A 27797-nucleotide genomic window follows, 5' to 3' on the forward strand; every position below is an offset into this window, starting at 1 on the left:
ACTGCCTGGTGGGTTTTTTTTTTCTCTCATTCATTCATTCAATCGTATTTATTGAGCGCTTACTGTGGGCAGAGCACTAAGCGCTTGGGAAGTACAAGTCAGCAACATATAGAGACGGTCCCTACCCAACAACAGGCTCACAGTCTAGAAGGGGGAGACAGACAACAAAACAAAACATGTAGACAGGTGTCAAAATCGTCAGAACAAACAGAATTAAAGCTATATGCACATCATTAACAAAATAGCAGAGTAAATATGTACGAGTAAATATGTACAAGTAAAATAAATAGAGTAATGAATCTGTACAAATATATATACAAGTGCTGTGGGGAGGGGAAGATGGTAGGGCGGGGGGGATGGGGAGGAGGAGAGGGAAAAGGGGGCTCAGTCTGGGAAGGCCTCCTGGAGGAGGTGAGCTCTCAGTAGGGCTTTGAAGGGAGGAAGAGAGCTAGCTTGGTGGATCATCATCAATCGTATTTATTGAGCGCTTACTGTGTGCAGAGCACTGTACTAAGCGCTTGGGAAGTACAAATTGGCAACATATAGAGACAGTCCCTACCCAACAGTGGGCTCACAGTCTAACAGGGGGAGACAAAACCAAACATACTACAAAATAAAATAGAATAGATATGTACAAGTAAAATAAACAAACAAATAAATAAATAAATAAATAAATATGGGCGGAGGGAGGGCATTCCAGGCCAGGGGAGGGACGTGGGCTAGGGGACGATGGTGGGACAAGTGAGAATGAGGCCAGTGAGGTGGTTAGTGGCAGAGGAGCGGAGGGTGCGGGCTGGGCTGGAGAAGGAGAGAAGGGAAGTGAGGCAGGAGGGGGCGAGGGGATGGACAGCCTTGAAGCCGAGAGGGAGTTTTTGTCACTTTCTCCCTTTCTCCCTCCCATCCCTCATCCCCCCACAAGCTTCCTTCCAAACGGTGGACCCACTGGGTCCTAGGTCAGCCTGGAGTCATGGCCTGTCAGCAAAGGCCTAAAAATGGAATCAACAGCTCCTCTCCCAGAACACGGGTCCCATGCAGCACCCCTCAAATCCGGCACAAGGTGGGGGGGGGGGGGGGGAATGTAATTATTCATTCATTCATTCATTCAATCGTATTTATTGAGCGCTTACTGTGTGTAGAGCACTGTACTAAGCGCTTGGGAAGTACAAGTTGGCAACATATAGACGGTCCCTACCTAACAGTGGGCTCACAGTCTAGAAGGGGGAGACGGAGAACAAAACAAAACATATTAACAAAATAAAATAAATAGAATAAATATGTACAAGTAAAATAAACAAATAAATAGAGTAATAAATACGTACAAACATATATACATATATACAGGTGCTGTGGGGAAGGGAAGGAGGTAAGGCGGGGGGGATGGAGAGGGGGAGGAGGGGGAGAGGAAGAAGGGGGCTCAGTCTGGGAAGGCTTCCTGGAGGAGGTGAGCTCTCAGTAGGACCTTGAAGGGAGGAAGAGAGCTAGTTTACAGCATCTTTCGTCTCACTAAGTAGAACCCTGACTTGTCAGCACCCTCTTGCAACTCACTTGCGTGTGCATCAGGAAGAAAATTCTGGAAATTCCATTGTCCCACCCTGTGCTCCTTGGCAAATGGCCATCGCTTACTGAAGCTTTCTGGTCAAACTAGAGCGGCCACAACTACCCAGCCAAAATTAAATCCGGCCATTTTAAAGCTGGCTAGGGCAGTAGGTGAATAGATTGTGCAACTGGAATGGAATTTAAAGCTAAAAACTTTAGACATAATTCTGGAGTGAGATTTTGCGTCTGCGTGAAAGGCTCCTCAAGAAGGTCACAGTTTGCTTTGACCAGTGCACTGTGTGCCAAACTCTCATTATTACTTTGAAAAATGCATTACCCAACGATGTCTGGACTCTGGCAAAGATAAGTTAATTAATTTCAAAATATCAAAGTTCTCCCTAATGAGACTGAGTGGTTAATTGTAAAATCACATCCATTTATCCCATAAAGTTTGAATTGAAATTATTCCTAAAAGGCAAGTTGACTGCCTTTTTCTTAAGTAGATTTCACCATTTCTTCCTAATAAGACTGAGTGGCTAATTGTAAAATCACATCTATTTATCCCATAAAGTTTGAATTGAAATTATTCCTAAAAGGCAAGTTGACTGCCTTTTCCTTAAGTAGATTTCACCATTTCTTCCTCATTCATTTTCCTGTGAAATGGGTAGGAGCAGGTGGTTTAAGCCCATGTGATCAAGAGGGAAATTGAGGCGCAAAAAATATGCCAGGTTCATGGAGTTCTTCAGTGATAAAGTTGGGAATGAAAGATAAGTCCCTTGCCCTGAAAGTGCCATTGGATTGTTAGGGAGAGACATAGTTATGAGGATCATCATCACAGTATTTATGAATGGCCTTTTTTAGAGAGAGAATTGTTTTAGAAGCAGTGTGGCTCAGTGGAAAGAGCACGGGCTTGGGAGCCAGAGGTCGTGGGTTCTAATCTGGGCTCCACCACATGTCTGCTGTGTGACCTTGGTTAAGTCACTTAACTTCTCTGAGCCTCAGTTCCCTCATCTGTAAAATGGGGATTAAGACTGTGAGCCCCAGGTTGTACAACCTGATTACCTTGTATCCCCCCACCAGCGCTTAGAACAGTGCTTCACACATAGTAAGCGCTTAACAAATGCCATCATTATTATTATTATTTAGAGAGTGACCAGCAGTATAAAATAAAATTAAGACTTGGACCCGGCCCTTGCGATGTTTATAAAATAGAGAATTGTTGAAGGGCAAATGTTTAAGAACTGCCCATATCATTGACCACAAAATTAACTCTTCTCAGTAGCCAATTTAAATGGGAAGGAACCCTTTCCTTTTTTTTTTGTTACAATTTTTAATTGAAGAAGAAAAAAATGGATGATAAAAGTAAATTGTGAAGCTTGCCACCTGCTGCTGAAGCCTAGAGCACTGAAAGTTATAAAAATGAAATAGAAGTAGAAATGACATCTTATAGGATCACCTAGTATTCCCAGAGACTTTTCCATTTAAATATTCATTATGCACAGTGACAATTCTACTTAACGATGTGTATATAGCTATAATTCTATTTATTTATATTGATGCTATTGATGCCTGTTTACTTGTTTTGATGTCTGCCTCCCCCCTTCAAGACTGTGAGTCCCTTGTGGGCAGGGATCGTCTCCATTTGTTGCTGAATTGTACTTTCCAAGAATTTAGTCCAGTGCTCTGCACACAGTAAGCGCTCAATAAATACGATGGAATGAATGAATGAATGAACTAACTTCTACAGGTTTAGATGTGTATAGAGTGTTTTTCTAGTAGTCTAACAATTATCTATATGTTTAGTATTATTGTCTGTCTCCCCCTTCTAGACTGTGGGCCCGCTGTTGGGTAGGGACTGTCTCTATGTGTTGCCAACTTGGACTTCCCAAGCGCTTAGTACAGTGCTCTGCACACAGTAAGCACTCAATAAATACGATTGATTGATTGATATATATAACCTGTATATATGTGTATATGTTTGTACATATTTATTACTCTATTTATTTGTTTATTTTACTTGTACATATCTATTCTATTTATTTTATTTTGTTAATATGTTTGGTTTTGTTCTCTGTCTCCCTCCTCTAGATTGTGAGCCCACTGTTGGGTAGGGACTGCCTCTATATGTTGCCAACTTGTACTTCCCAAGTGCTTCGTACAGTGCTCTGCACACAGTAAGCGCTCAATAAATACGATTGATTGATTGATATTAGACACAATCCCGCCCCACACTGGGCTCACGGTCTAAACAGTGCTTGGCACATAGCAAGCGCTTAACAAATACCATCATCATTATTATTATTAAAAGGCATTTTTACAGCCTCTCTGTTTCCCTCCCAGGTCAATATGTATTCTGTCAACATGTCCAAGCTGTGGAACTCAGCGGAGGGTGGCTGCGCCTAAAAATTAAAACGCTGGATATAAAGGCATCTGATACAATATTCTTAAAGTAAACTGTCCAACTCTACCTCCCAGCGTCCCCATCTCAGCTTCTACTGCCGATTCCACAGCTCAGAAGAGGTTTCCGTGTTCATGTGACTGTGGGAAGGGAAAAATAATGATAATCAATGGTACTGAGTGTTTACTGTGTGCCGAGCACTGTATTAAGCAGTTGGGAGAGTACCATACGGGAGAGTTGGTAGACATATTCCCTGTCCACAACAAGCTGGTAATGGTATTTGTTAAAGGTTCACCATGTGCTAAGTACTGAAGCATTGATGGGATCAGATTCCTGTCTTACATGGGGCTCAGTCTAAAGGGAAAATGGGAGACGGGTATTGAATCCCCATTTTACAGATGAGAAACTGAGGCAAAGAGAAGTTATGACTTGCCCAAAGGCATACAGCAGGAGGAGGTGGGCTTAGAGTGTAGGTCTCCTGACTCCCACTCCTGTGCTCTTTACCTTAGACCACATTGATAATAATAATAATAATGATGGTATTTATTAAGCACTTACTATGCACAAAGCACTGTTCTAAGCACTGGAGAGGTTACAAGGTGATCAGGTTGTCCCACGGGGGCTCAAAGTCTTAATCCCCATTTTACAGATGAGGGGACTGAGGCACAGAGAAGTGAAGTGACTTGCCCAAAGGCATACAGCAGGAGGAGATGGGCTTAGAACGCAGGTCTCCTGACTCCCACTCCTGTGCTCTTTACCTTAGACCACACTGATAATAATAATAATAATAATAATAATAATAATGGTATTTATTAAGCACTTACTATGCACAAAGCACTGTTCTAAGCGCCGGGGAGGTTACAAGGTGATCAGGTTGTCCCACGGGGGCTCACAGTCTTATTCCCCATTTTACAGATGAGGGGACTGAGGCCCAGAGAAGTGAAGTGACTTGCCCAAAGTCACACAGCTGACAATGGGCGGAGCCGGGATTCGAACCCATGACCTCTGACTCCGAATGGGGTAGGGACCGTATCTATATGTTCCCAACTTGTACTTCCCAAGCACTTAGTGCGGTGCATCTGCACACAGTAAGCGCTCAATAAATACGATTGAATTCATTCATTCACTCATTCACTCGTATGTATTGAGCGCTTACTGTGTGCAGAGCACTGTACTAAGCGCTTGGGAAGTACAAGTTGGCAACATATGAATGAATGTCTGTCTCCCCCTTCTAGACTGTGAGCCCACTGTTGAGTCGGGACCGTCTCTATATGTTGCTGACTTGGACTTCTCAAGCGCTTAGTACAGTGCTCTGCACACAGTAAGCGCTCAATACATATGAGTGAATGAATGAGTGAATGTGTGAATGAATGAATGGATGAATGAGTGAATGAATGAATGAATGAATGAGTGAGTGAGTGAATGAATGAGCCCGTTGTTGGGTAGGGACCGGCTCTATATGTTGCCAACTTGGACTTCCCAAGCGCTTAGTACAGTGCTCTGCACACAGTAAGCGCTCAATACATACGAGTGAATGAATGAGTGACTGTATGAATGAATGGATGGATGAATGAGTGAGTGAATGAATGAGCCCGTTGTTGGGTAGGGACCGTCTCTATATGGTGCCAACTTGGACTTCCCAAGCGCTTAGTACAGTACTCTGCACACAGTAATCGCTCAATACATACAAGTGACTGAATGAATGAATGGATGGATGGACGAATGAATGAATGAGTGAATGAATGAATGAGTGAGTGAATGAATGAATGAGCCCGTTGTTGGGTAGGGACCATCTCTATATGCTGTCAATTTGTACTTCTGAAGCGCTTAGTACAGCGCTCTGCACACAGTAAGCGCTCAATAAATACCATTGAATGAATGAATGAATGGATGGATGGATGAGTGAGGGAGGGAATGAATGAATGGATGGATGGATGAGTGAATGAATGAGTGAGTGAGTGAGTGAGTGAGTGAGTGAATGAGTGAATGAATGGATGGATGGATGAGTGAATGAGTGAGTGAATGAATGGATGGATGGATGAGTGACTGTGAGCCCACTGTTGGGTAGGGACTGTCTCTATGTGTTGCCAATTTGTACTTCCCAAGCTCTTAGTACAGTGCTCTGCACATAGTAAGCGCTCAATAAATACGATTGATGATGATGATGATGATGAGTGAATGAATGAATGAGTGAGTGAGTGAGTGAATGAATCAATGAGCCCGTTGTTGGGTAGGGACCGTCTCTACACGCTGCCAATTTGTACTTCCCAAGCGCTTAGTACAGTGCTCTGCACACAGTAAGTGCTCAATAAATGTCACTGAATGAATGAATGAATGGATGGATGGATGAGTGAGTGAATGAATGAATGGATGGATGGATGAGTGAATGAATGAATGAGTGAGTGAGTGAATGAATGGATGGATGGATGAGTGAATGAATGAATGAATGAATGAATGAGTGAGTGAGTGAGTGAGTGAATGAATCAATGAGCCCGTTGTTGGGTAGGGACCGTCTCTACATGCTGTCAATTTGTACTTCTGAAATGCTTAGTACAGTGCTCTGCACACAGTAAGTGCTCAATAACTACCATTGAATGAATGAATGAATGAATGGATGGATGGATGAGTGAGGGAATGAATGGATGGATGAGTGAATGAGTGAGTGAATGAATGAATGGATGGATGGATGAGTGAATGAATGAATGAGTGAGTGAGTGAATGAATGGATGGATGGATGGAGACTGTGAGCCCACTGTCGGGTAGGGACTGTCTCTCTATGTTGCCAACTTGTCCTTCCCAAGCGCTTAGTCCAGTGCTCTGCACACAGGAAGCGCTCAATAAATACGGTTGATTGATTGATGAGTGAGCGAATGAATGAATGAACGAACGAATGAATGAACGAACGAACGAGGCGGTTGCGCGTCGGGCCTCGCCGTTGGGCGCGAGGCGAGCGCCCCCGCCCTCGTCGTCGCGTGCGTCGGGGCCTGCGCACGCGCGCGCCGGGGAGGGGAGGGGGGGGGTGCTCTCGCGAGATCCGGAAGCCGGCGCGGGAGCCGTGGGCGAGCGCGGCCTGAGGAGAAGGAGGAGGCGGCGGCTGAGGAGAAGCCGGTTGAGGGGGGTCGGCCGGGCCCCGTGCTTCCCTTCCCGTCGACGGGCCTCCCGCCGCCCCGGACTCCCGTCTCCCGCCCGCCGCCGCCATGTCCGCCGAGCCGCCTCCGCCGCCGCCGCCGCCGCCATCGGAGCGGGCCGCCCTGCCCGCCGCCAACCACCACAACAAAAGCGGGGCCGACCCCGCCCCGACCCCCGCCGCGCCAACGGAGGTGAGCGCCAACGCCCGGCCCGTGTGTGTGTGTGTGTGTGTGTGTGTGTGTTTATTCATTCATTCACTCCCTCCATTCATTCATTCATTCAGGCCAGAAGGAAAGGTGATCATCGTTCAATCAGTCAATCAATCAATCGTATTTATTGAGCGCTTGCTATGTGCAGAGCACCGTACTAAGCGCTTGGGAAGTCCAGATTGGCAACACCTAGAGACGGTCCCTACCCAGCAGCGGGCTCACAGTCTAAAAGGGGGAGACGGAGAACAGAACCACACATACCCGCAAGATAAAATAAATAGGATAGATATGTACAAGTAAAATAAATAAATAGGGTAATAAATATGTGCAGCCGTATATACATATAGACAGGTGCTGTGGGGAAGGGAAGGAGGTAAGATGGGGGGGGGATGGAGAGGGGGACGAGGGGGAGAGGAAGGAAGGGGCTTAGTCTGGGAAGGCCTCCTGGAGGAGGTGAGCTCTCAGCAGGGCCATTCAATCGTCTTCATAACCCTAGGGTAATCCTATCCTATCAAATCATATCGCATGATATCAAATCATATTATTTTTAGACTGCGAGCCCACTGTTGGGTAGGGACTGTCTCTGCATGTTGCCAGTTTGTACTTCCCAAGCGCTTAGTACAGCGCTCTGCACAGCGTAAGCGCTCAGTAAATACGATTGATGAGGATGATTCATCCACTCCCTCCCTCATTCATTCATTCGTTCACTCCCTCCCTCATTCATTCATTCATTCATTCATTCACTCACTCCCTCCCTCATTCATTCATTCATCCAGGCAGCGTGGCCTAGAGGAAGGACCCTGAGCCCGCTGTTGGGTCGGGGCCGATGATGATGATAATGATGATGGCGTTTATTAATCAATCAATCGTATTTATTGAGCGCTTACCGTGTGCAGAGCACTGTACTAAGCGCTTGGGAAGTACAGGATGGCAACATCAAGAGACGGTCCCTCCCCAGCAGTGGGCTCACAGTCTAAGAGGGGGAGACGGAGAACAAAACCAAACATACTGACACAATAAAATAAATAGAATAGATATGTACAAGTAAAATAAATAAATGAATAAATAGAAGAAATAAATAAATAGAATAAATAAATAAGTAAATGCCATTATCATCATCATCAATCGTATTTATTGAGCGCTTACTATGTGCAGAGCACTGTACTAAGCGCTTGGGAAGTACAAATTGGCAACATATAGTGACAGTCCCTACCCAGCAGTGGGCTCACAGTCTAAAAATGATATGATTTGATGTCATATGATATGATATAATTTGATATCATATGATATGATTATCCTATGATTATGAAGACGATTGAATGATTATCATCTTTCCTTCTGCCTCCTTTCTTCCCTCCAGCCCCGAATAGATATGAACATTAAGCGCTTACTACGCTTACTACGCGCAAAGCACTGTTCTAAGCGCTGGGGAGACGAACAATAAATACGATCGATTGATTGATTATATGTTTGGTTTTGTTGTCTGTCTCTCCCTTCTAGACTGTGAGCCCGCTGTTGGGTAGGGGCCGTCTCTATCTGTTGCCGCCTTGTACTTCCCCAGCGCTTAGTACGGTGCCCTACACACAGTAAGCGCTCAATAAATACGATTGAATGAATGAGTGAAAGCCCTACTGAGAGCTCACCTCCTCCAGGAGGCCTTCCCGGGCTGAGCCCCCTCCTTCCTCTCCCCCTCCTCCCTATCCCCCCACCTTACCTCCTTCCCCTCCCTACAGCACCTGTATATATGTTTGTACAGATTTATTACTCTATTTTACTTGTACGTATTTATTCTATTTATTGTATTTGGTTTATACATATATATGTTTATATTTATTTATTTTATTTGTGCATATCTATTCTATTTATTTTATTTTGTTAGTATGTTTGGTTTTGTTGTCTGTTCTCCCCCTTTTAGACTGTGAGCCCACTGTTGGGTAGGGACTGTCCCTATATGTTGCCAACTTGTACTTCCCAAGCGCTTAGTACAGTGCTCTGCACACAGTAAGCGCTCAATAAATACGATTGATTGATTGATTGAACAGGATTCAGTACACCCCCTGGCAGTGGAAGCCTGCGCGAGCATCGCCCAGCTGCTGGGCCGGGAGGACTTGGAGGCGCACACTACGGCGGGCCGCAGAGGACGAGTCCTGGCGGGTTTGCTACGTGGTGGCCGATAAGCCCCACATGGGGCTCGCGCTCTCGGGGAGGAATTGAATTCCCAGCTTACAGATGAGGAAACTGAGGCCCAGGAACGTCAAGTGACCTACCCAAGCTGTGGGGTCCGAACCCATCATCATCAATCGTGTTTATTGAGCGTTTACTATGTGCAGAGCACTGTACCCAGCAGCTTTCCTCTGAGGTGGAGGGGTTCCCCCTCTCCACCCCCCCATCTTACCTCCTTCCCTTTCCCACAGCACCTGTATATATGTATATATATTTGTACATATTTATTACTCTATTTTACTTGTACATATCTATTCTATCTATTTTATTTTGTTAGTATGTTTGGTTTTGTTCTCTGTCTCCCCCTTTGAGACTGTGAGCCCACTGTTGGGTAGGGACTGTCTCCATATGTTGCTAACTTGTACTTCCCAAGCGCTTAGTACAGTGCTCTGCACACAGTAAGCGCTCAATAAATGCGATTGATGATGATGATGATGACAGGGTGATCAGGTTGTCCCACGGGGGGCTCACAGTCTTCATCCCCATTTTATAGATGTCTCATCATCATCATCATCATCATCAATCGTATTTATTGAGTGCTTACTGTGTGCAGAGCACTGTACTAAGCGCTTGGGAAGTACAAATTGGCAACGTATAGAGACAGTCCCTACCCAACAGTGGGCTCACAGTCTAAAAGGGGGAGACAGAGAACAAAACCAAACATACTAACAAAATAAAATAAATAGAATAGATATGTACAAGTAAAATAAATGGAGTAATAAATATGTACAAACATATACATATATACATATATATACATATACCTCCCCCTTTTAGACTGTGAGCCCACTATTGGGTAGGGACCGTCTCTGTATGTTGCCAACTTGTACTTCCCAAGCACGTAGTACAGTGCTCTGCACACAGCGCTCAATAAATACGATTGATGATGATTTACAGATGAGGTAACTGAGGCCCAGAGAAGTGAAGTGACTTGCCGAGAGTCACACAGCTGACAACTGGCAGAGCCGGGATTTGAACCCATGACCTCCGACTCCAAAGCCCGGGCTCTTTCCACCGAGCCACGCTGCTTCTCTCAATGATGTGCAGCTAGTTTTACTTCTGTTTGTTCTGACGACCTGACACCTGGCCACATGTTTGGTTTTGTTGTCTGTCTCCCCCTTCTAGACTGTAAGCCCTATGTCGCGTAGGTACTGTCTCTATATGTTGCCAACTTGGACTTCCCAAGTGCTTACTACAGTGCTCTGCACACAGTAAGCGCTCAATAAATACATTTGAGTGATTGAATGAGTGTCCCCCCCCCCCCCCCCCCCCCCAGACTGTGAGCCCGCTGTTGGGTAGGGACCGTCTCTGTATGTTGCCAACTTGGACTTCCCAAGCACTTACAACAGTGCTCTGCACACAGTAAGCGCTCAATAAATATGATTGAGTGATTGAATGAGGGTCCCCCCCTTCTAGACCGTGAGCCGGCCGTTGGGTCGGGGCCGTCTCTCTATGTTGCCAACTTGGACTTCCCAAGTGCTTACTGCAGTGCTCTGCATACAGAAAGCGCTCAATAAATACGATTGAATGAGTGCCCCCCCACACCTTCTAGACTGTGAGCCCGCTGTTGGGTCGGGACCGTCTCTGTATGTTGCCAACTTGGACTTCCCAAGCGCTTACAACAGTGCTCTGCACACAGTAAGCGCTCAATAAATACGATTGAATGATTGAATGAGTGCCCCCCCCCCCCCCCCCCCCTTCTAGACTGTGAGCCCGCTGTTGGGTAGGGACCGTCTCTATATGTTGCCAACTTGGACTTCCCCAGCGCTTAATACAGTGCCCTGCTCACAGTAAGCGCTCAATAAATACGATTGCATGAATGAATGAATTCCCTCCCTCCCTCCCTCATTCATTCATTTATTCAGGCAGCGAGGCCTAGAGGAAAGACTGTGAGGCCGCTGTTGGGTCGGGGCCAATGATGTGCATTTAGCTTTACTTCTGTTTGTTCTGACGACTTGACACCTGGCCACATGTTTGGTTTTGTTGTCTGTCTCCCCCTTCTAGACCGTGAGCCCGATGTCGCGTAGGGACCATCTCTATATGTTGCCAACTTGGACTTCGCAAGCGCTTACTGCAGTGCTGTGCACGCAGTAAGCGCGCAATAAATACGATTGAGTGAATGAATAAATGTCTCTCTCCCCCTTCTAGACCGTGAGCCTGCTGCTGGGTCGGGAATGTCTCTATATGTTGCCAACTTGGACTTCCCAAGCGCTTAGTACAGTGCTCTGCACACAGTAAGCGCTCAATAAATGCGATTGAATGAGTGAATGAATTCCCTCCCTCCCTCCCTCATTCATTCATTCATTCAGGCAGCATGGCCTAGAGGAAAGACCATGATGCCGCTGTTGGGTCGGGGCCAATAATGTGCATTTAGCTTTCCTTCTATTTGTTCTGACGACTTGACACCTGTCCACATGTTTTGTTTTGTTGTCTCTCTCCCCCTTCTAGACCCTGAGCTCGATGTTGCATAGGGACCGTCTCTATATGTTGCCAACTTGGACTTCCCAAGCACTTACTACAGTGCTCTGCACACAGTAAGCGCTCAATAAATACAATTGAGTGAATGAATGAATGTCTGTCTCTCCCTTCTAGACTGTGAGCCCGCTGTTGGGTCGGGGCCGTCTCTATATGTTGCCAATTTGGACTTCCCAAGCGCTTACTATTCATTCAGTTGTATTTATTGAGCACTTACTGTGTGCAGAGCACTGTACTAAGCGCTTGGGAAGTACAAGTTGGCAACATATAGAGACGGTCCCTACCCAACAGCGGGCTCGCGGTCTGGAAGGGGGAGACAGACAACAAAACAAAACATTCACAAAATAAAATAGAGTAAATACGTACAAATAAAATAAATAGAGTAATAAATACATACAAACATATATGCATATATACAGGTGGTGTAGGGAGGGGAAGGAGGTAAGGCTGGGGGGATGGGGAGGGGGAGGAGGGGGAGTGGAAGGTGGGGGCTCAGTCTGGGAAGGCCTCCTGGAGGAGGTGAGCTCTCAATAGGGCTTTGAAGGGAGGAAGAGAGCTAGCTTGGTGGATGTGCGGAGGGAGGGCATTCCGGGCCGGGGGTCGATGGCGGGACAGGTGAGAACGAGGCACGGTGAGAAGATTAGTGGCAGAGGAGCGGAGGGTGCGGGCTGGGCTGGAGAAGGAGAGAAGGGAGGTGAGGTAGGAGGAGGCGAGGTGATGGACAGCCTTGAAGCTGAGGTTGAGGAGTTTCTGCCTGATGCATAGGTTGATTGGCAGCCACTGGAGATTTTTGAGGAGGGGAGTAACATGCCCAGAGCGTTTCTGGACAAAGACGATCCGGGCAGTGGCGTGAAGTATGGATTGAAGTGCGGAGAAACAGTAGGATGGGAGATCATAGAGGAGGCTGATGCAGTAATCCAGACGGGATAGGATGAGAGATTGAACCAGCAGGGTAGCGGTTTGGATGGAGAGGAAAGGGCGGATGTTGGCGATGTTGTGGAGGTGAGACCGGCAGGTCTTGGTGACGGCTTGGATGTGAGGGGTGAACGGGAGAAAGGAGTCGAGGATGACACCAAGGTTCCGGACTTGTGAGACGGGAAGGATGGTAGTGCCATCAACAGTGATGGGAAAGTCAGGGAGAAGGCAGGGTTTGGGAGGGAAGACACGGAGTTCAGTCTTGGACATGTTGAGTCTGGATGGCGGGCAGACATCCAGATGGAGATGTCCTGAAGGCAGGAGGAGATGTGAGCCTGGAGGGAGGGAGAGAGAGCAGGGACAGAGATGTAGATCTGGGTGTCATCAGTGTAGAGATGATACTTGAAGCCATGGGAGCGAATGAGGTCACCAAGGGAGTGAGTGTAGATCGAGAACAGAAGGGGGACCGAGAACTGACCCTTGAGGAACCCCTACAGTAAGGGGATGGGAGGGGGAGGAGGAGTCTGCAAAAGAGACTGAGAATGAACGGCCAGAAAGATAAGAGGAGAACCAGGAGAGGACGGAGTCTGTGAAGCCAAGGTTGGATAGTGTATTGAGGAGAAGGGGGTGGTCCACATTTTCGAAAGCAGCTGAGAGGTCGAGGAGGATTAGGATAGAGTATGAGCCGTTGGATTTGGCAAACAGGAGGTCATTGGTGACTTTTGAGAGGGCAGTTTCCTTGGAATGTAGGGGACGAAAGCCAGATTGGAGGGGGTCGAGGAGAGAGTTGGTGTTGAGGAATTCGAGGTAGCACGTGTAGATGACTCAATCAATCAATCGTATTTATTGAGCGCTTACTGTGTGCAGAGCACTGTACTAAGCGCTTGGGAAGTACAAGCTGGCAACATATAGAGACAGTCCCTACCCAACAGTGGGCTCACAGTCTAGAAGGGGGAGACAGAGAACAAAACCAAACATACTAACAAAATAAAATAAATAGAATAGGTAGGTACAAGTAAAATAAGTAAATGAAGAGTAATAAATATGTACAAATATATATACATATTTGGGTCGGGGCCGTCTCTGTATGTTGCCCACTTGGACTTCCCAAGCGCTTACTACAGTGCTCTGCACAAAGTAAGCGCTCAGTAAATACGATTGAATGAATGAATGTCTGTCTCCCCCTTCTAGACTGTGAGCCCGCTGTTGGGTAGGGGCCGTCTCTATATGTTGCCAACTTGGACTTCCCAAGCACTTAGTACAGTGCTCTGCACACAGTAAGCACTCAATAAATATGATTGAGTGAATGAATGAATGTCTGTCTTCCCCCTTCTAGACTGTGAGCCTGCTGTTGGGTAGGGACCGTCTCTATATGTTGCCGACTTGTACTTCCCAAGCTTTCAGTACAGTGCTCTGCACACAGTAAACGCTCAACAAATACGATTGAATGAATGAATGAATAATCCCCGGCCCTAACTCCTGTCTGCTGGGTGACCTTGGGCGAGTCACTTCCCTGGTCCCCTTGTCTGGAAAATGGGGAGTGAGACTGGGAGCCCCACACAGGACAGGGACTGGGTCCAACCCAACTGGCTTGTATCTACCCTAGCGCCTAGTACAGTGCCTGGCGTACAGTAAGTGCTTAACCAATTCCATCATCAGTATTATTGTTATTTATTGAGAGCCCCATGCGAGACAGGGACTGGGTCCAGCCTGACTGGCTTGTATCTACCCCAGCGCTTAGTGCAGTGCTTGGCACATAGTAAGTGCTTAACCAATACCATCATCATCATTATTATTGTTATTAATTGGGAGCCCCACGCAGGTCAGGGACTCGGTCCAACCTGACCGGCTTATATCTACCCCAGCGCTTAGTGCAGTGCTTGGCACATAGTAAGTGCTTAACCAATACCATCATCATCATTATTATTGTTATTAATTGGGAGCCCCATGCAGGTCAGGGACTCGGTCCAACCTGATTGGCTTGTATCTACCCCAGCGCTTAGTGCGGTATCTGGCACGTAGTAAGTGCTTACACTATTATTGTTATTTATTGGGAGCCCCACGCGGAACAGGGATTGGGTCCAATCTGACTGGCTTGTATCTACCCCAGTACTTCCCAAGCGCTTAGTACAGTGCTCTGCACACAGTAAGCGCTCAATAAATATGATTGAATGAATGAATGAATGGCACATAGTAAATACTTAACACTATTATTGTTATTTATTGGGAGCCTCATGCGGGGCAGGGATTGGGTCCAACCCGACTGGCTTGTATCTACCCCAGCGCTTAGTGCAGTGTCTGGCACGTAGTAAGTGCTTAACCAATACCACCATCATCATTATTATTGTTATTACTATTATTGTTATTTATTGGGAGCCCTACGCGGGACAGGGACTGGGTCCAACCCGACTGGCTTGTATCTACCCCAGTGCTTAGTGCAGTGTCTGGCTCGTAGTAAGTGCTTAACCAATACCATCATCATCATTAGTATTGTTATTACTATTATTATTATTATTTATTGGGAGCCCCACGTGGGACAGGGAGTGGGGCCAACTCGACTTGGCTTGTATTTACCCCAGCGCCTAGTACAGTGCCTGGCACATAGTAAGTCCTTAACCAATACCATCATTGTTATTACTGTTATTACTATTATTATTATTTATTGGGATCCCCATGCGGGAGAGGGACTGGGTCCAACCCGACTGGCTTATGTAAACCCCAGCGCTTAGTGCAGTGCCTGGCACACAATAAGTGCTTAATCAGTACCATCATCATCATTATTATTGTTATTACTATTATTATTTATTGAGCGCTTACTGTGTGCAGAGCACTGGACTAAGCGCTTGGAAAGTACAAATAGGCAACATATAATAATAATAATGTTAAGCGCCTACTATGTGTATGTATGATGGTATTGGTTAAGCGCTTCCTATGTTATGAGCGCTGTTCTAAGTGCTGGGGTAGATACAAGGTGATCAGGTGGTCCCAAGTGGGGCTCACATCTTAATCCCCATTTTCCAGATGAAGTCACTGAGGCACAGAGAAGTCAAGCGACTTGCCCAAAATCACCCAGGTGATGAGTGGTGGAGCTGGGATTAGCACCCACGACTGTTCTAAACTCCGGGGTGAATACAAGGTGATTGGGTTGTCCCACCTGGGGCTCACAGGCTTCATCCCCGTTTTCCAGATGAGGTCACACAGCTGGCAAGGGGTGGAGGCAGGATTAGAACCCACGACCTCTGGCTCCCCAGCCCGGGCTCCTGCCACTGAGCCCCGCTGCTACTCCAATATAGAAACAACCCTGACCCAACGGCGGGCTCACAGTCTAGAAAGGGGAGACAGACAACAAAACAAGTAGACAGGCGTCAGTACCATCAAAATAGATAAACAGAATTATAGCTATATGCACATCATTAGTAAAATAGAGTAATGGAGATGTACAAATAAAATAGAGTAATAATTATGTACAATTATACACAAGTGCTGTGGGGAGGGGGGAGAAGGAGGAGGGAAGGAAAAGGGGGGGTGTTCAGTCTGGGCAGGCCTCCTGGAGGAGGTGAGCTCTCAGTAGGGCTTCGAAGGGAGGAAGAGAGGTGCGGCCGGGGCCGGTCCTGGCGGGTTGAACCCCATTGCGGGCAGTCAGGCAGGGGATGAGGCCGTGCCCAGCCCCCGGCCCCGTCCTTGGCCCTCCCCCCGTCGCTCGCCGCGTGTGGGAGCTGAAACAATCCCGGCCCCCCGCTCCTCGGGGCTCCCCCAACTCCCAGGACTCTACGAGACGCCCCTTCCCCCGAGCCGAGCCGGCGCCTCCAAATTGGAGGCCCCTGGGGGCCCGGCCGCCTGGGGCCTAGACAGAGGGGCGGGGGGGAGCAGCTGGGGAAAGTCTCCACCAGATGCCAGCCTGCCCCCCCGGGCCCGGAGAACCAGCCGGGCTCAGTGGAAAGAGCCCAGGCTTGGGAGTCAGAGGTCGTGGGTTCTCATCCCGGCTCCGCCACTTGTCTGCTCCATGTGACTTTGGGCAAGTCACTTCTCTGAGCCTCAGTTCCCTCATCTGTCAAATGGGGGTGAATCAATCAATCAATCAATCAATCAATCAATCGTATTTATTGAGTGCTTACTATGTGCAGAGCACTGTACTAAGCGCTTGGGAAGTACAAATTGGCATCACATAGAGACAGTCCCTACCCAACAGTGGGCTCACAGTCTAAAAGGGGGAGACAGACAACAGAACCAAACATACCAATAAAATAAAATAAGTAGGATAGAAATGTACAAGTAAAATAAATAAATAAATAAATAAATAAATAAATAGAGTAATAAATATGTACAACCATATATACATATATACAGGTGCTGTGGGGAAGGGAAGGAGGTAAGACGGGGGGATGGAGAGGGGGACGAGGGGGAGAGGAAAGAAGGGGCTCAGTCTGGGAAGGCCTCCTGGAGGAGGTGAGCTCTCAGCAGGGCCTTGAAGGGAGGAAGAGAGCTAGCTTGGCGGATGAGCAGAGGGAGGGCATTCCAGGCCCGGGGGATGACGTGGGCCGGGGGTCGATGGGGTGAACACTGTGAGCCCCATGTGGGACAACCTCATCACCTTGTATCCTCCCCAGCGCTTAGAACAGTGCCCTGCACATAGTAAGCACTTAACAAATGCCATTGTTATTATTCTTAAGAGCCCGGGCTTGGTAGTCCGAGGGTATGGGTTCTAATCCCGGCTCCACCTCTTGTCTGCTCCATGTGACTTTGGGCAAGTCGCTTCACTGCTTTGAGCCGCAGTTCCCTCACCTGTCAAATGGGCGTGAAGACTGTGAGCCCCACGTGGGACAACCTGGTCACCTTGTATCCCCCCCAGCGCTCAGAACAGTGCTTAGCACATAGTAAGCGCGTAACAAATGCCATCATTATTATTATTATCCATTCATTCATTCAGTCGTATTTATTGAGTACTTTCTGCAGAGCTCTGTACCAAGTGCTTGGGACGTACAAATCGGGGTGGGATCGCAGTCAGCCGCCTGCCCTCTGCCAGCTCTTGGGCCTTCCTTTCCTCCGCCCCACCGAGGGCAGGACCAGGCCTGGGGGCAGAGGGGCCGGGCCCAAGGCTCCCCCGCAACTAAGTGACGCCTCCTTGTTGGCCTGAGCCGGCCCCCCGTCCCTGCTGCGGGTGGGGGGAGCTCACTACGAGTCGGCGCCCCCCCAGCCGCCCTTGTCCCCTCGGCTCCAGATGGCCGCTCGGTTGGAGCCAAGCTACCAGCCGGGATTTCAGAAACCGTCTCAGTGGCCTTTTGGTTCAGGCCGAGGGCCTTTAATCCAGGGCCAAACCAGGCCCAGTAAGTGATGCGTTGAGGAGGAGCAACCAGCCATAGTTCAGAAAAAGAACAACAAGTGGTCACCAGTTTGGGGGCAAGGCCTTTAGGTGGTTCCCCCCAACCCCGGAAGCATATTTTACCTTCATTATTGGGTGTTGCTCAGTCCGAACACATTAGGAAATGCCCATTATTTGAAACGAACCCTTTGAGTGGCCAGTAGAAACAAAAATCCCACCCATGGTGGTTTTGTTTAACTCCAGAGCCTCTAAGCAGCTCAAACCGTAAGGCGAAAAGTCCGGACGGGAAGTTTTAAAATCACTTCTAAAGGGCAAAGTGAAGTGTACATCCGGGATGGTGTTCAGAACGAAGAAATCTAGGGCGAAGGAGGATCGTCATTCTCTGGTAAATGAATCCTCCAGGCTGCTTGAATTGGTGCAGTTTCTGAAAAACAAATGTGTTGGTGAAAAATAAACAGTAGAAAGCATTGCATAGTAAGTGTCCTTGTGATGCACTGCATGAGGTGCTTGGGCGGGTACAGAATAAAGAAGTTAAACAAAATATTTTAATTGTTTTACTTATATATATTAATATTACAGACTCAAATGTGAGACTTTTGTCTTTTTCCAGCACTTTGAACAGTGCTCAGCGTTTAAAACAGTGCTTGGCACATAGTAAGTGCTTAACAAATACCACCATCATCATCTTCACCTCCCCCTCCCCCCACCGACTGACAGTGAATGTAGTTGAGTATTTATTTTTTTAATAGTATTCGTTAAGCACTGTGCTAAGACTACGCTAAGTGCTGGTGTAGGTATCAGGTTGGACACAGCCCCTGTCCCACACAAGGCTTACAGTCCTTAATCCCCATTTTACAGATGAGCTAATTGAGGCACAGAGAATTTAAGTGACATGCCCAATGTCACACAGCAGACAAGTGGCAGAGCCAGGATTAGAAGCCAGGCTCTTCTGACCCCCAGGCTCTAACCACTAGGAAACACCTCTTCTCAGTGTGATGTATGATTGTATGTCATGGCTTGTTCTTACTAGTAATATTTTGGCCACTTATTTCCATCAAAATTTATTTTCATGTAATTTTGTCCACTTTATGGACAAAAAATTCATTTACCAAGATGCAGAAAACTACACATCTTGTCCTCTGCCATTTTTTTTCCAAGTGGTATTTGCTAAGAACTTACTATGTGCCAGGCACTGAACTAAGCACTGGGGTGGATACAAGCTAATCAGGTGGACACAGTCCATGTCTCACAGTCTTAATTCCCATTTTATAGATGAGGTAACTGAAGCACTGAGAAGTTGTGACTTGCCCAATATCGCATAGCAGACAAGTGGGAGAGCCAGAATTAGAATTTTCCACTGGGCCTCACTGCTTCGCTTTTTATGTAATGTCATCGTACGTCCATTGACTTTGTCCTTTTCTTCCAGTTTCTGGTTTCAGAACCCTTTCTTTTCAGCATATCCAAGAGGAAATGATAGACCCCAATTGAGAATTATGATCCAGAGTGTTTGAGGGGATATATCGTGCTAGAAAACCTTCTGATTACAGAGATATTATGCAACTGTTGTGTGTGCAGAATCTACTATTGCATGAATATTGCTGCACGTTTCTGTCTCCTGATTTGTTAAAGGGCTACAACATGACAACTTTTAAATAGAAGATGATGAGTTATTAAGTAGTCAATCTGTTTTTAATCAACTCTAGGAATGTGATTTTTTTGGGTCCTTATGAGATCACTCTTATTCTTGAAGGTCTCTAGTTTTTGTGAGATTGTTGGCCCCAAGATCCTGATTAATTTCATACAGGTCATCTAACAGTTTGTGTGACAGCCATTTTTAATCAGGGTCTAAATTGTTAGTGACGAGTGTGTGATTAAAGTTCTTATGGAGAGTGAATTGTTGCTTAGATATAAGTTAATGATATGGGGGGAAATCTATATAAGTTGGTGGTAAGCTAACTATTCAGAGAAATAAACTCCACCTGTTTTAATTACTTGATTTTTTTTTCTCCTAGGAAGTATTTGGTGATGCATCTCCAGGAAAACAAAAAGAAATCCAAGAAACAGATCCCACTTATGAAGAAAAAATGGTGTGTTATGTAGTCTCTGCTGATAATGACAGTCTACTATAGCTCAGTAAACTGTAGATTCCCATGTATCACTTGTGAAACACTGAATTACCAGGCCAGAGTATACTAGAATAATTCCTTCTGCCATGGGAAGCTAATAACAAGATTCTTTTGATATTTCTTGAAACCTGTTTGAACTGTTCCATATCCACATCCACTTATACCCAAGCCTGGTGTCGTCCTGTCCCACCCCCCCCACCCCAGAGTTTTTACATCTGTTTAAATGCGTAAGCAGTTTTGTTTTGTTCTTTTTCCTCACTAAAGAAACCCCACAAAACCCTTGGAATGAGATATGGGAAGTAGCCCCAGTACAGCTGCATGTAGACTGGAACTCTTTTCTGGTAGCAGGAGTTTATCTTTCAGGAACTTTTTGTAAAGGGCAGTTGTCACCAGAAGCAAAGGCTTGAGCCAAGCTCCACAGCCGGGTGAGACCTCCTCACTGGAGTCTAGAAATCTCAGCCGCTGCGTTTTTGAATTTAACTACGTGGGAATGCTCCGCAGTGTGAATGGGCAGTTCAATCAGAAGGGGCTGCTCATTCTGAGCCACAAGAACATATGAGGAATGATCCTAGAGCACTTTTTCCCCTTGTCTCTTTGCTTTCTTGGGCTTAAGTGTAGGTATGGAAGTAGCAACGTTTTTCATGTGCCTGCTCTATCTTGGAATGAAATAGGTACATCAGCACTGGACTGAAGGATCAGAATTATGGTGTTGGCAAATCCTCCTTTTCTGAAAGTTTTAGCTTCGTGGATTCTGCTCAGAACCACCAGAGTATTTAGGTGCTCATTTTTGCATCGTGGCATTCTGAGGCTATGGGAATAATAGAAGTAAGCAAAACAGAGCCTTTCCAGAAAGGTGTTTCTGCTTCCTAATCTGTGATAAATCTGGATGAAGTGTGATTTTCTTAAGACAAAAAGGAGTTGGGAGGCTCCAGTTTATTCTGGGCACACAGGTTACTGGACAGCCCCTCACACCACACTTTTAACATACTTTTAAAAGAAAGCAAACCATTTTTTGATTCGAAGAGAAGTGGCGTGGGTAAATGAGGAATGGGTGTTGAAAATATGGGAGGATGCTGGAAAATTAGGATAGAGAGGGGAGGGCAAGAAGATGGAGTTGACAGAAGCGGTTCGAAGATGGACAGACCCTGAAGAGGGAGGACGTCAACCATGGGTAATACTTTATCAGCAGGGAAGTCAGGGATGGAAGAAACAGAAAAACTTTAAAGCACCCTGAGATGCAAGATGCAGTTGAGTTTTGTGCTGTAAAGTTAGGCCTGTAAAATGCTCTCTGCCTTTCTCTTAACCTTGCATTAAGCCGTTTTATAGTCCTGGGTATAGGTTTTTTTAAACCTTTGTAATCTTTGATGAGTTCAGGAGTTTTGTCTATAATTGTAGTTATCATTGAGCATAAGTCCACCCCCTAGTAATTAAAAAGGAAGGGCCCAAAGAGCCTAGAAGAAATCTGTATTTACACGCCAAAGATGTTAGTTTGGTTACTGGACACTCCTGCAAAGGGCCAGGGATAAAACCGCCTCCCCTAGCTCCCCTGGTCTGTCTCTGGCTGCTCCTACCACTTGTCTGCCCCCATCAAACCCCTTCTCTCCCACCTCTCACGCCCCTTAGACTAGTTCCTACACTCAGGGCTGGGATTATGGAAATTCAGGCCTGGGGACTGATCCCCATGTGACCTACGACACACATGGCTTTGTACTCTCCGCTCTGTCGTGACGGCACACGCGATTCCCTCCGAGTTGCACCTCCACACCCGGACTGTCATTGTTCCCATCAAAATCCGCAGACCACAGCTCTCCCCAACTTGAAAACCTTTCCGCAAAAACAAACCAAAGCCCGTATCCCTGTTTCGTGATTTGAGGTAGCGGCCACGGTAGCAGTGGCATGAGTAGCGTGTTGGGAGGGAAAGGCCTTCCGGGCTGTTGATGGGAGCTGTGGCCCTCTGAGTTGAGTGGCTGCGAAGCAGGGGCACGTTTGCAGAGGTGGCGGTGGCTCAGAGGGCTGGAAAATAGCAGCAGCCCCAACAGCGTGCCAGGCCAAGGTGGGTGGTAGGAAGTGAAGGCAGGAAGCGGAAAGGTGGCTGTGGAAGCAGGTAGCAGCACCACCTGTGGCAATTCTTTTGAGGGACTTCTTTAAAACAACAGTGTAATACCTGGAATCCCATCGGGTCCTCGAGCCTAAGGCCTGGGACTTATACCACGTGAGCCCTTCTGTTAATCCGGCCCTGCCTACATTTTTGCCCTTCCCTTTTTCACCAGTTGTGAGCCCGTTGTTGGGTAGGGACCGTCTCTATATGTCGCCAACTTGTCCTTCCCAAGCGCTTAGTACAGTGCTCTGCACAGTAAGCGCTCAATAAATACGATTGAATGAATGAAAAGGTGAGAATTTGTTCATAGGAGAATGCTCCCGATAGCAGAACTTTTTTCTCCGTTTAGTGTAACATTTCTCAGCACTTTCATTGCCTTGACTCTTCCACCTCACTTTCCCCATCCCAAGGCCTCCCCTATCAATCTGATATAGCGTGGCTCAGCGGAAAGAGCGCGGGCTTGGGAGTCAGAGGTCATGGGTTCGAATCCCGCCTCCCCCATATGTCTGCTGTGTGACCTTGGGTAAGTCACTTCACTTCTCTGTGCCTCAGTTCCCTCATCTGTAAAATGGGGATTACGACTGTGAGCCCCACATGGGACAACCTCACCTCCTTGTGTTCATCCCAGCGTTTAGAACAGTGCTTTGCAGATAGTAAGCGCTTAACAAATACCAACATTATTATTATTGAGCACTTACTGTGTATTAAGCGCTTGGGAAAGTACAGTACAACCGTTGCTAGATGTGATTCCTGCCTGCAAGCAATCCTGCATGATCTACTTTCTCCCCTCAGCCGCCGCAAGAAAATCCAGGATTTTTCCCCCTTGGCATCACAGTAGATGACAAAATCTGGAAGGTAGGGAGGACTCAGAAGACCAGCTCCTTTGATTTGACTGGCCTATAGTTTGCTGCTGCTGCCAAATGGGTTCAAAGTTTTGTAGATTCAGTGTCTGGGGCCTGCCCCTCTAACTCTTCGCATTTCCTTCGAGAGTGCCAATCTACAGTTTGTGAAATCCTGACCTAGTAATATGGTAGCAGTAAAAAGAGATGGGAATGTAACTAAAGGAAGAGTGGATGTGATCCGTGTAAATTTTGTGGATCAAATTGAATTTTCGTAGATGTGTGTGAAAAAATTTACAAGACTGTCAGTGACCAAATAAGCAATTTTTCTTCGTGAATGGATTCTCTCGTAGCTGTAACTGTAAGCATCTATAGCTGCATGTTCTGACATAGTGAATCAGACTGAAAATGCAATATTCTTTTCAACCCACTAATTTACTATAATCTCTCCTGTTTTGATGTTGACTATTTTGGTTCTGAAGTATCTTTCGATATACCTTCCAGCAAACTGATCGAGCGAACAGATTTGAGTATCTGTTGAAGCAGACTGAGCTGTTTGCACATTTCATTCAGCCTGCTGCTCAAAAAACTCCCACGTCACCTCTGAAGATGAAACCGGGACGCCCCCGAATAAAGAAGGATGAAAAGCAGAATCTTCTGTCAGTTGGCGAGTAAGTAAGAGTTGAGACAGTTTAGAGTAAAACGTGGTATTTTTACTTTCAGGGTTAGGAAAAATTATATTCAGAGTGCTCAGCTAGAATTAAATATAAATTACATTTTTTGCTTGCCTTCATTTCCTTGTTTATTACAAATTATTGGCAAACTATTGCACTGCTTCTATTTCAAGTAGTCAGGTTGGCCAAAATCAATCAGTGGCATTTACTGAGCACTTACCTTGTGCAGAGCACTGTAGTGAGCCCTTAGGAGGGTACAATACCACAGAATTGGCAAACAAATTCCGTGCCCACAATGGGCTTAGTCTTGAGGATATTCAGAATGTTATGCTCTAGGAATTAACAGGACAACTGCATCTGTTGAAATATAATATTGTTGTTGGAAATCATAATATTAAAAATCTCTAGATAGATAAGAACAATTAAATAGAACTCTTTTTAGGCCCACGTTAATGTTGATTTTATAATTTTAAACTTGTCCAATTCTTTGGACACTGTAAGTCAAAATCTAAATGATTGCAGGAATGTCTTTGGACAGATGTGGAATAAGCCAAACTGCTTATAAACTATCATTTCAAAACACTTAATTTCTTTTAATTTTAAGCTACCGGCATCGTAGAACTGAACAAGAAGAAGATGAGGAGCTGTTAACTGAAAGTTCCAAGGCAACCAATGTGTGCACACGATTTGAAGATTCTCCATCATGTATGTTGGTTCCGAAATGGCTTTTTTTTCCCCCCCTTATGAGACTCTTTTGGGAAATGTTTCACTGGGTACCATCATGGTGTAGACTCCTCTATCTAAAAGGTTGATTGGTTTTTTTTTTTTGTTGTCGTAATCTGATTCTAAATACAGTTTTTTAAAACAGAATTTAATGAATGCTTTTTTTCAAATGTGGGGTAATGCTATCTAAAGAAATATTGCACGTAAATTTTATTTGACCCATTTAGAGCATTAGAATGGATGGCAAAGGAATAAGAATGCTCTTGGATGCTCATCATACCGGATAAGGAAATGGGTGGGTGAAAGCAGCCTCGGCAGCTTTTGGTATAGCAGCAGCATAAAGTGAGGTAGCATTCTCTGAATTAGAATTGTTCTTTCTTAAAGGCAGTTTGGAACCTGCAGTTTGTCAGTGATGTTGTGGTCTTTTAACTTGGTTGTGCTAAATTTTTCTTCCCGTGTGTTACTTCTAGATGTAAAGTGGGGTAAACTGAGAGATTATCAAGTACGAGGACTAAATTGGCTCATTTCTTTGTATGAGAATGGTATCAACGGGATCCTCGCAGATGAAATGGTATGTTCCCAACTGCAGCTGTTTGAAGGAAAACTTCAGCACTGTGGTCTGTGTACAGATGTTTCAGGGATAAATGTGAAATTCAGTTCGGGTTTTGTAGTGATCCTCAGTTGTGGGTAAATTCAGCTTTTGTCTCCCAAAACCAAATTTTTAAAACCTTTTTCACAGTGCTGCTTCACCAGTTGTGTAAATCAAACAATGAGTAGTATTTATTGAGCACTTACTGTGTACAGAGCATTGTACTGAGCGCTTGGGAGAATACAGTACACCAGAGTTGGTAGACGTTTTCCCGATCCACAACAAACTTTAGGGTCTTGCGGGTTAAGTCAGTTATGCACATTCCTTTTGCGACATTGATTAATTTTAGCAATATAATCAAATTGAGGGAATTCAAATGAAAAGCAGATTTGTTTTACTATAAAGGCCGAGAGTCTTAATCACCATACAGTCTAGAGTACTTATTCTGTTCACGGGTGCCATCGCACTATTCTCCACTTTTTCGCTGAAACTTTGTCCCTCTTGGTGCATGATGGATTTCGGCATGGACTGAGTAAGGTCTGAGAGAGAGCACTGCGAAGCTGGCTAGTAAGTAACCTCATGTTTTTGCCACACAGGAAAAATCTAGCGCTCAACCTCTTTTGCTCTAGGTCAAACTGAATCTCTCACGATGGGGTTTAGAGTGAAGGAGGGAGGCAGGCAAGAACTCCAGGTCCTAGGATAAAGGTCAGTCCTCAGCACTGGAAGCCAGAGAGAAGCTTTCCAAGTTACATTTACTTAGAGCATTTAATACCTAAGTAATAATAATAATAATGATAGCATTTATTAAGTGCTTACTATGTGCAAAGCACTGTTCTAAGCGCTGGGGAGGTTTACAAGGTGATCAGGTTGTCCCACGGTGTGGGGGCTCACAGTCTTCATCCCCATTTTACAGATGAGGTAACAGAGGCCCAGAGAAGTGAAGTGACTTGCCCAAAGTCACACAGCTGATAAGTGGTGAAGCCGGGATTAGAACCCATGACCTCTGACTCCAAAGCCCGGGCTCTTTCCACTGAGCCACGCTGCTTCTCTAACTGTATGGATTGACAGTTACATATTTTAATATGTCTTTAAGGATGCTAAACTGATTTTGGCCAATTTTCTTTTCCTGAGACCATGGGATTTTGAACTCTTGGGTCTTTAAGAAGTTTCTAACCCAACATTCAGTGTGAAAGCATACTCATTTTTGAAGATGATTTTTAATTACACCGTAGCTTTGATATAACACTTTTATTCTCCAAATGCTTTCACATTACCTACCTCATATTTGCCCTCCCAACCCCGAGAGGTAGGTAGAAGGGCAGGTATTGTTATCCCATTTTGCAGATGAGGAAACTGAGGTACAGAGAAATGAAATAACTTGCCCAAGGTCACACAGCAGGTTGGTGGCCGAGCTTCCAGATGGTTGCTCTCCCACTCCACCATTCTGCCTCTCTAAGTCGTCGGTTATTGCCTGGGAAAAAGTTGGATTTTGCTTTCAAATGTTCCCTGGCAAGAGTCCTTTTTGCACATTTTTAGAAACAGCATTGCCTAGTGGATAGAGCACTGGCCTGGAAGACAGAAGAAGGTCATGGGTTCTCACTCCAGCTCCACCACTTGTTTGCTGTGTGACCTTGGGCAAGTCACTTCACTTCTCTAGGCCTCAGTTACCTCATCTATAAAATGGGGATTGAGACTGAGCCCCACGTGGGACAGGAACTCTGTCCAACTGAATTTGCTTGTATCCACCCCAGCGCTTAGTACAGTGCCTGGCACGTAAGTGCTTAACGAACATGACAATTATCATCATTATTCTTCTTATTAATAATATTATCTGCATCCTTGATTGATTACAATGGCTGTGAAAATTAACTTTAATGAATGTTAAAAAGTTTTAATTATTTGAATGTTCTGCCTCAGCAATAAGCAATGTAATTTCTTCAGTTTATAATGAGGTGCTTGGAGCCTTAGCTAATTGGGATAACTGCTTAATTCAGGTCCCCCAAATGATCTTTTGTAGAGAACCAGAGGTTATGGTGCTCTGAATTCATTCAATCACATTTATTGAGTGCTTATTGTGTGCAGAGCACTGTACTAAGCACTTGGGAAGTACAAATCGGCAACATATAGAGACAGTCCCTACCCAACAACGGGCTCACAGTCTGAATGGATGGCAGACCCCGTTGCAGGAATTCTGTCCTTGCAGAAGTTTTAGTCCCATGATGTCTCAAGCTTATTTTAAGACCTATTTTTAAAACTCAGAGGGGTGGAGAAGCAGCATGGCCTAGGGAGAAGAGTATGGGCTTGTCAATAAGGGAACCTGGGTTTTAATCCCCATTCATCCATTTGCCTGCTCCGTGTTTACTTGGCTTTTCTGGACTTCAGTTTCCTCATCTATAAAATGGGGATTAAATTCCTGTTCTCCCTCTCCCATAAGACTGTGAGCCTTGCGTGATACAGGGTCAGTGTGTGACCTGATTATCCTGTTCCCACTTCAGAGCTTACTACAGTGCTTGGCACATAGTAAGCGCCTAGCAAATGCCACA

General features: G+C 45.8%; 1 protein-coding gene across 2 annotated transcripts in view; it reads left to right on the forward strand.

Moving 5' to 3' along the window:
• Window positions 1-7015: 7015 nt before the first annotated feature.
• The window catches only part of SMARCA5 (SWI/SNF related, matrix associated, actin dependent regulator of chromatin, subfamily a, member 5), a 48878-nt gene continuing 28096 nt past the window's right edge, over window positions 7016-27797 (forward strand). For both annotated transcript variants that reach the window (XM_038755126.1, XM_038755127.1), the window contains exons 1-5: window positions 7016-7254; window positions 20218-20292; window positions 23773-23939; window positions 24547-24647; window positions 25136-25236. In XM_038755126.1, coding sequence (XP_038611054.1) covers window positions 7132-7254; window positions 20218-20292; window positions 23773-23939; window positions 24547-24647; window positions 25136-25236 — 567 coding nt within the window. In that variant the 5' untranslated portion in view covers window positions 7016-7131. The remainder of the gene's footprint in view (window positions 7255-20217; window positions 20293-23772; window positions 23940-24546; window positions 24648-25135; window positions 25237-27797) is intronic.

Source organism: Tachyglossus aculeatus, chromosome 12 (genome assembly GCF_015852505.1).
Source record: "Tachyglossus aculeatus isolate mTacAcu1 chromosome 12, mTacAcu1.pri, whole genome shotgun sequence".
NCBI classification, from domain to species: domain Eukaryota; kingdom Metazoa; phylum Chordata; class Mammalia; order Monotremata; family Tachyglossidae; genus Tachyglossus; species Tachyglossus aculeatus.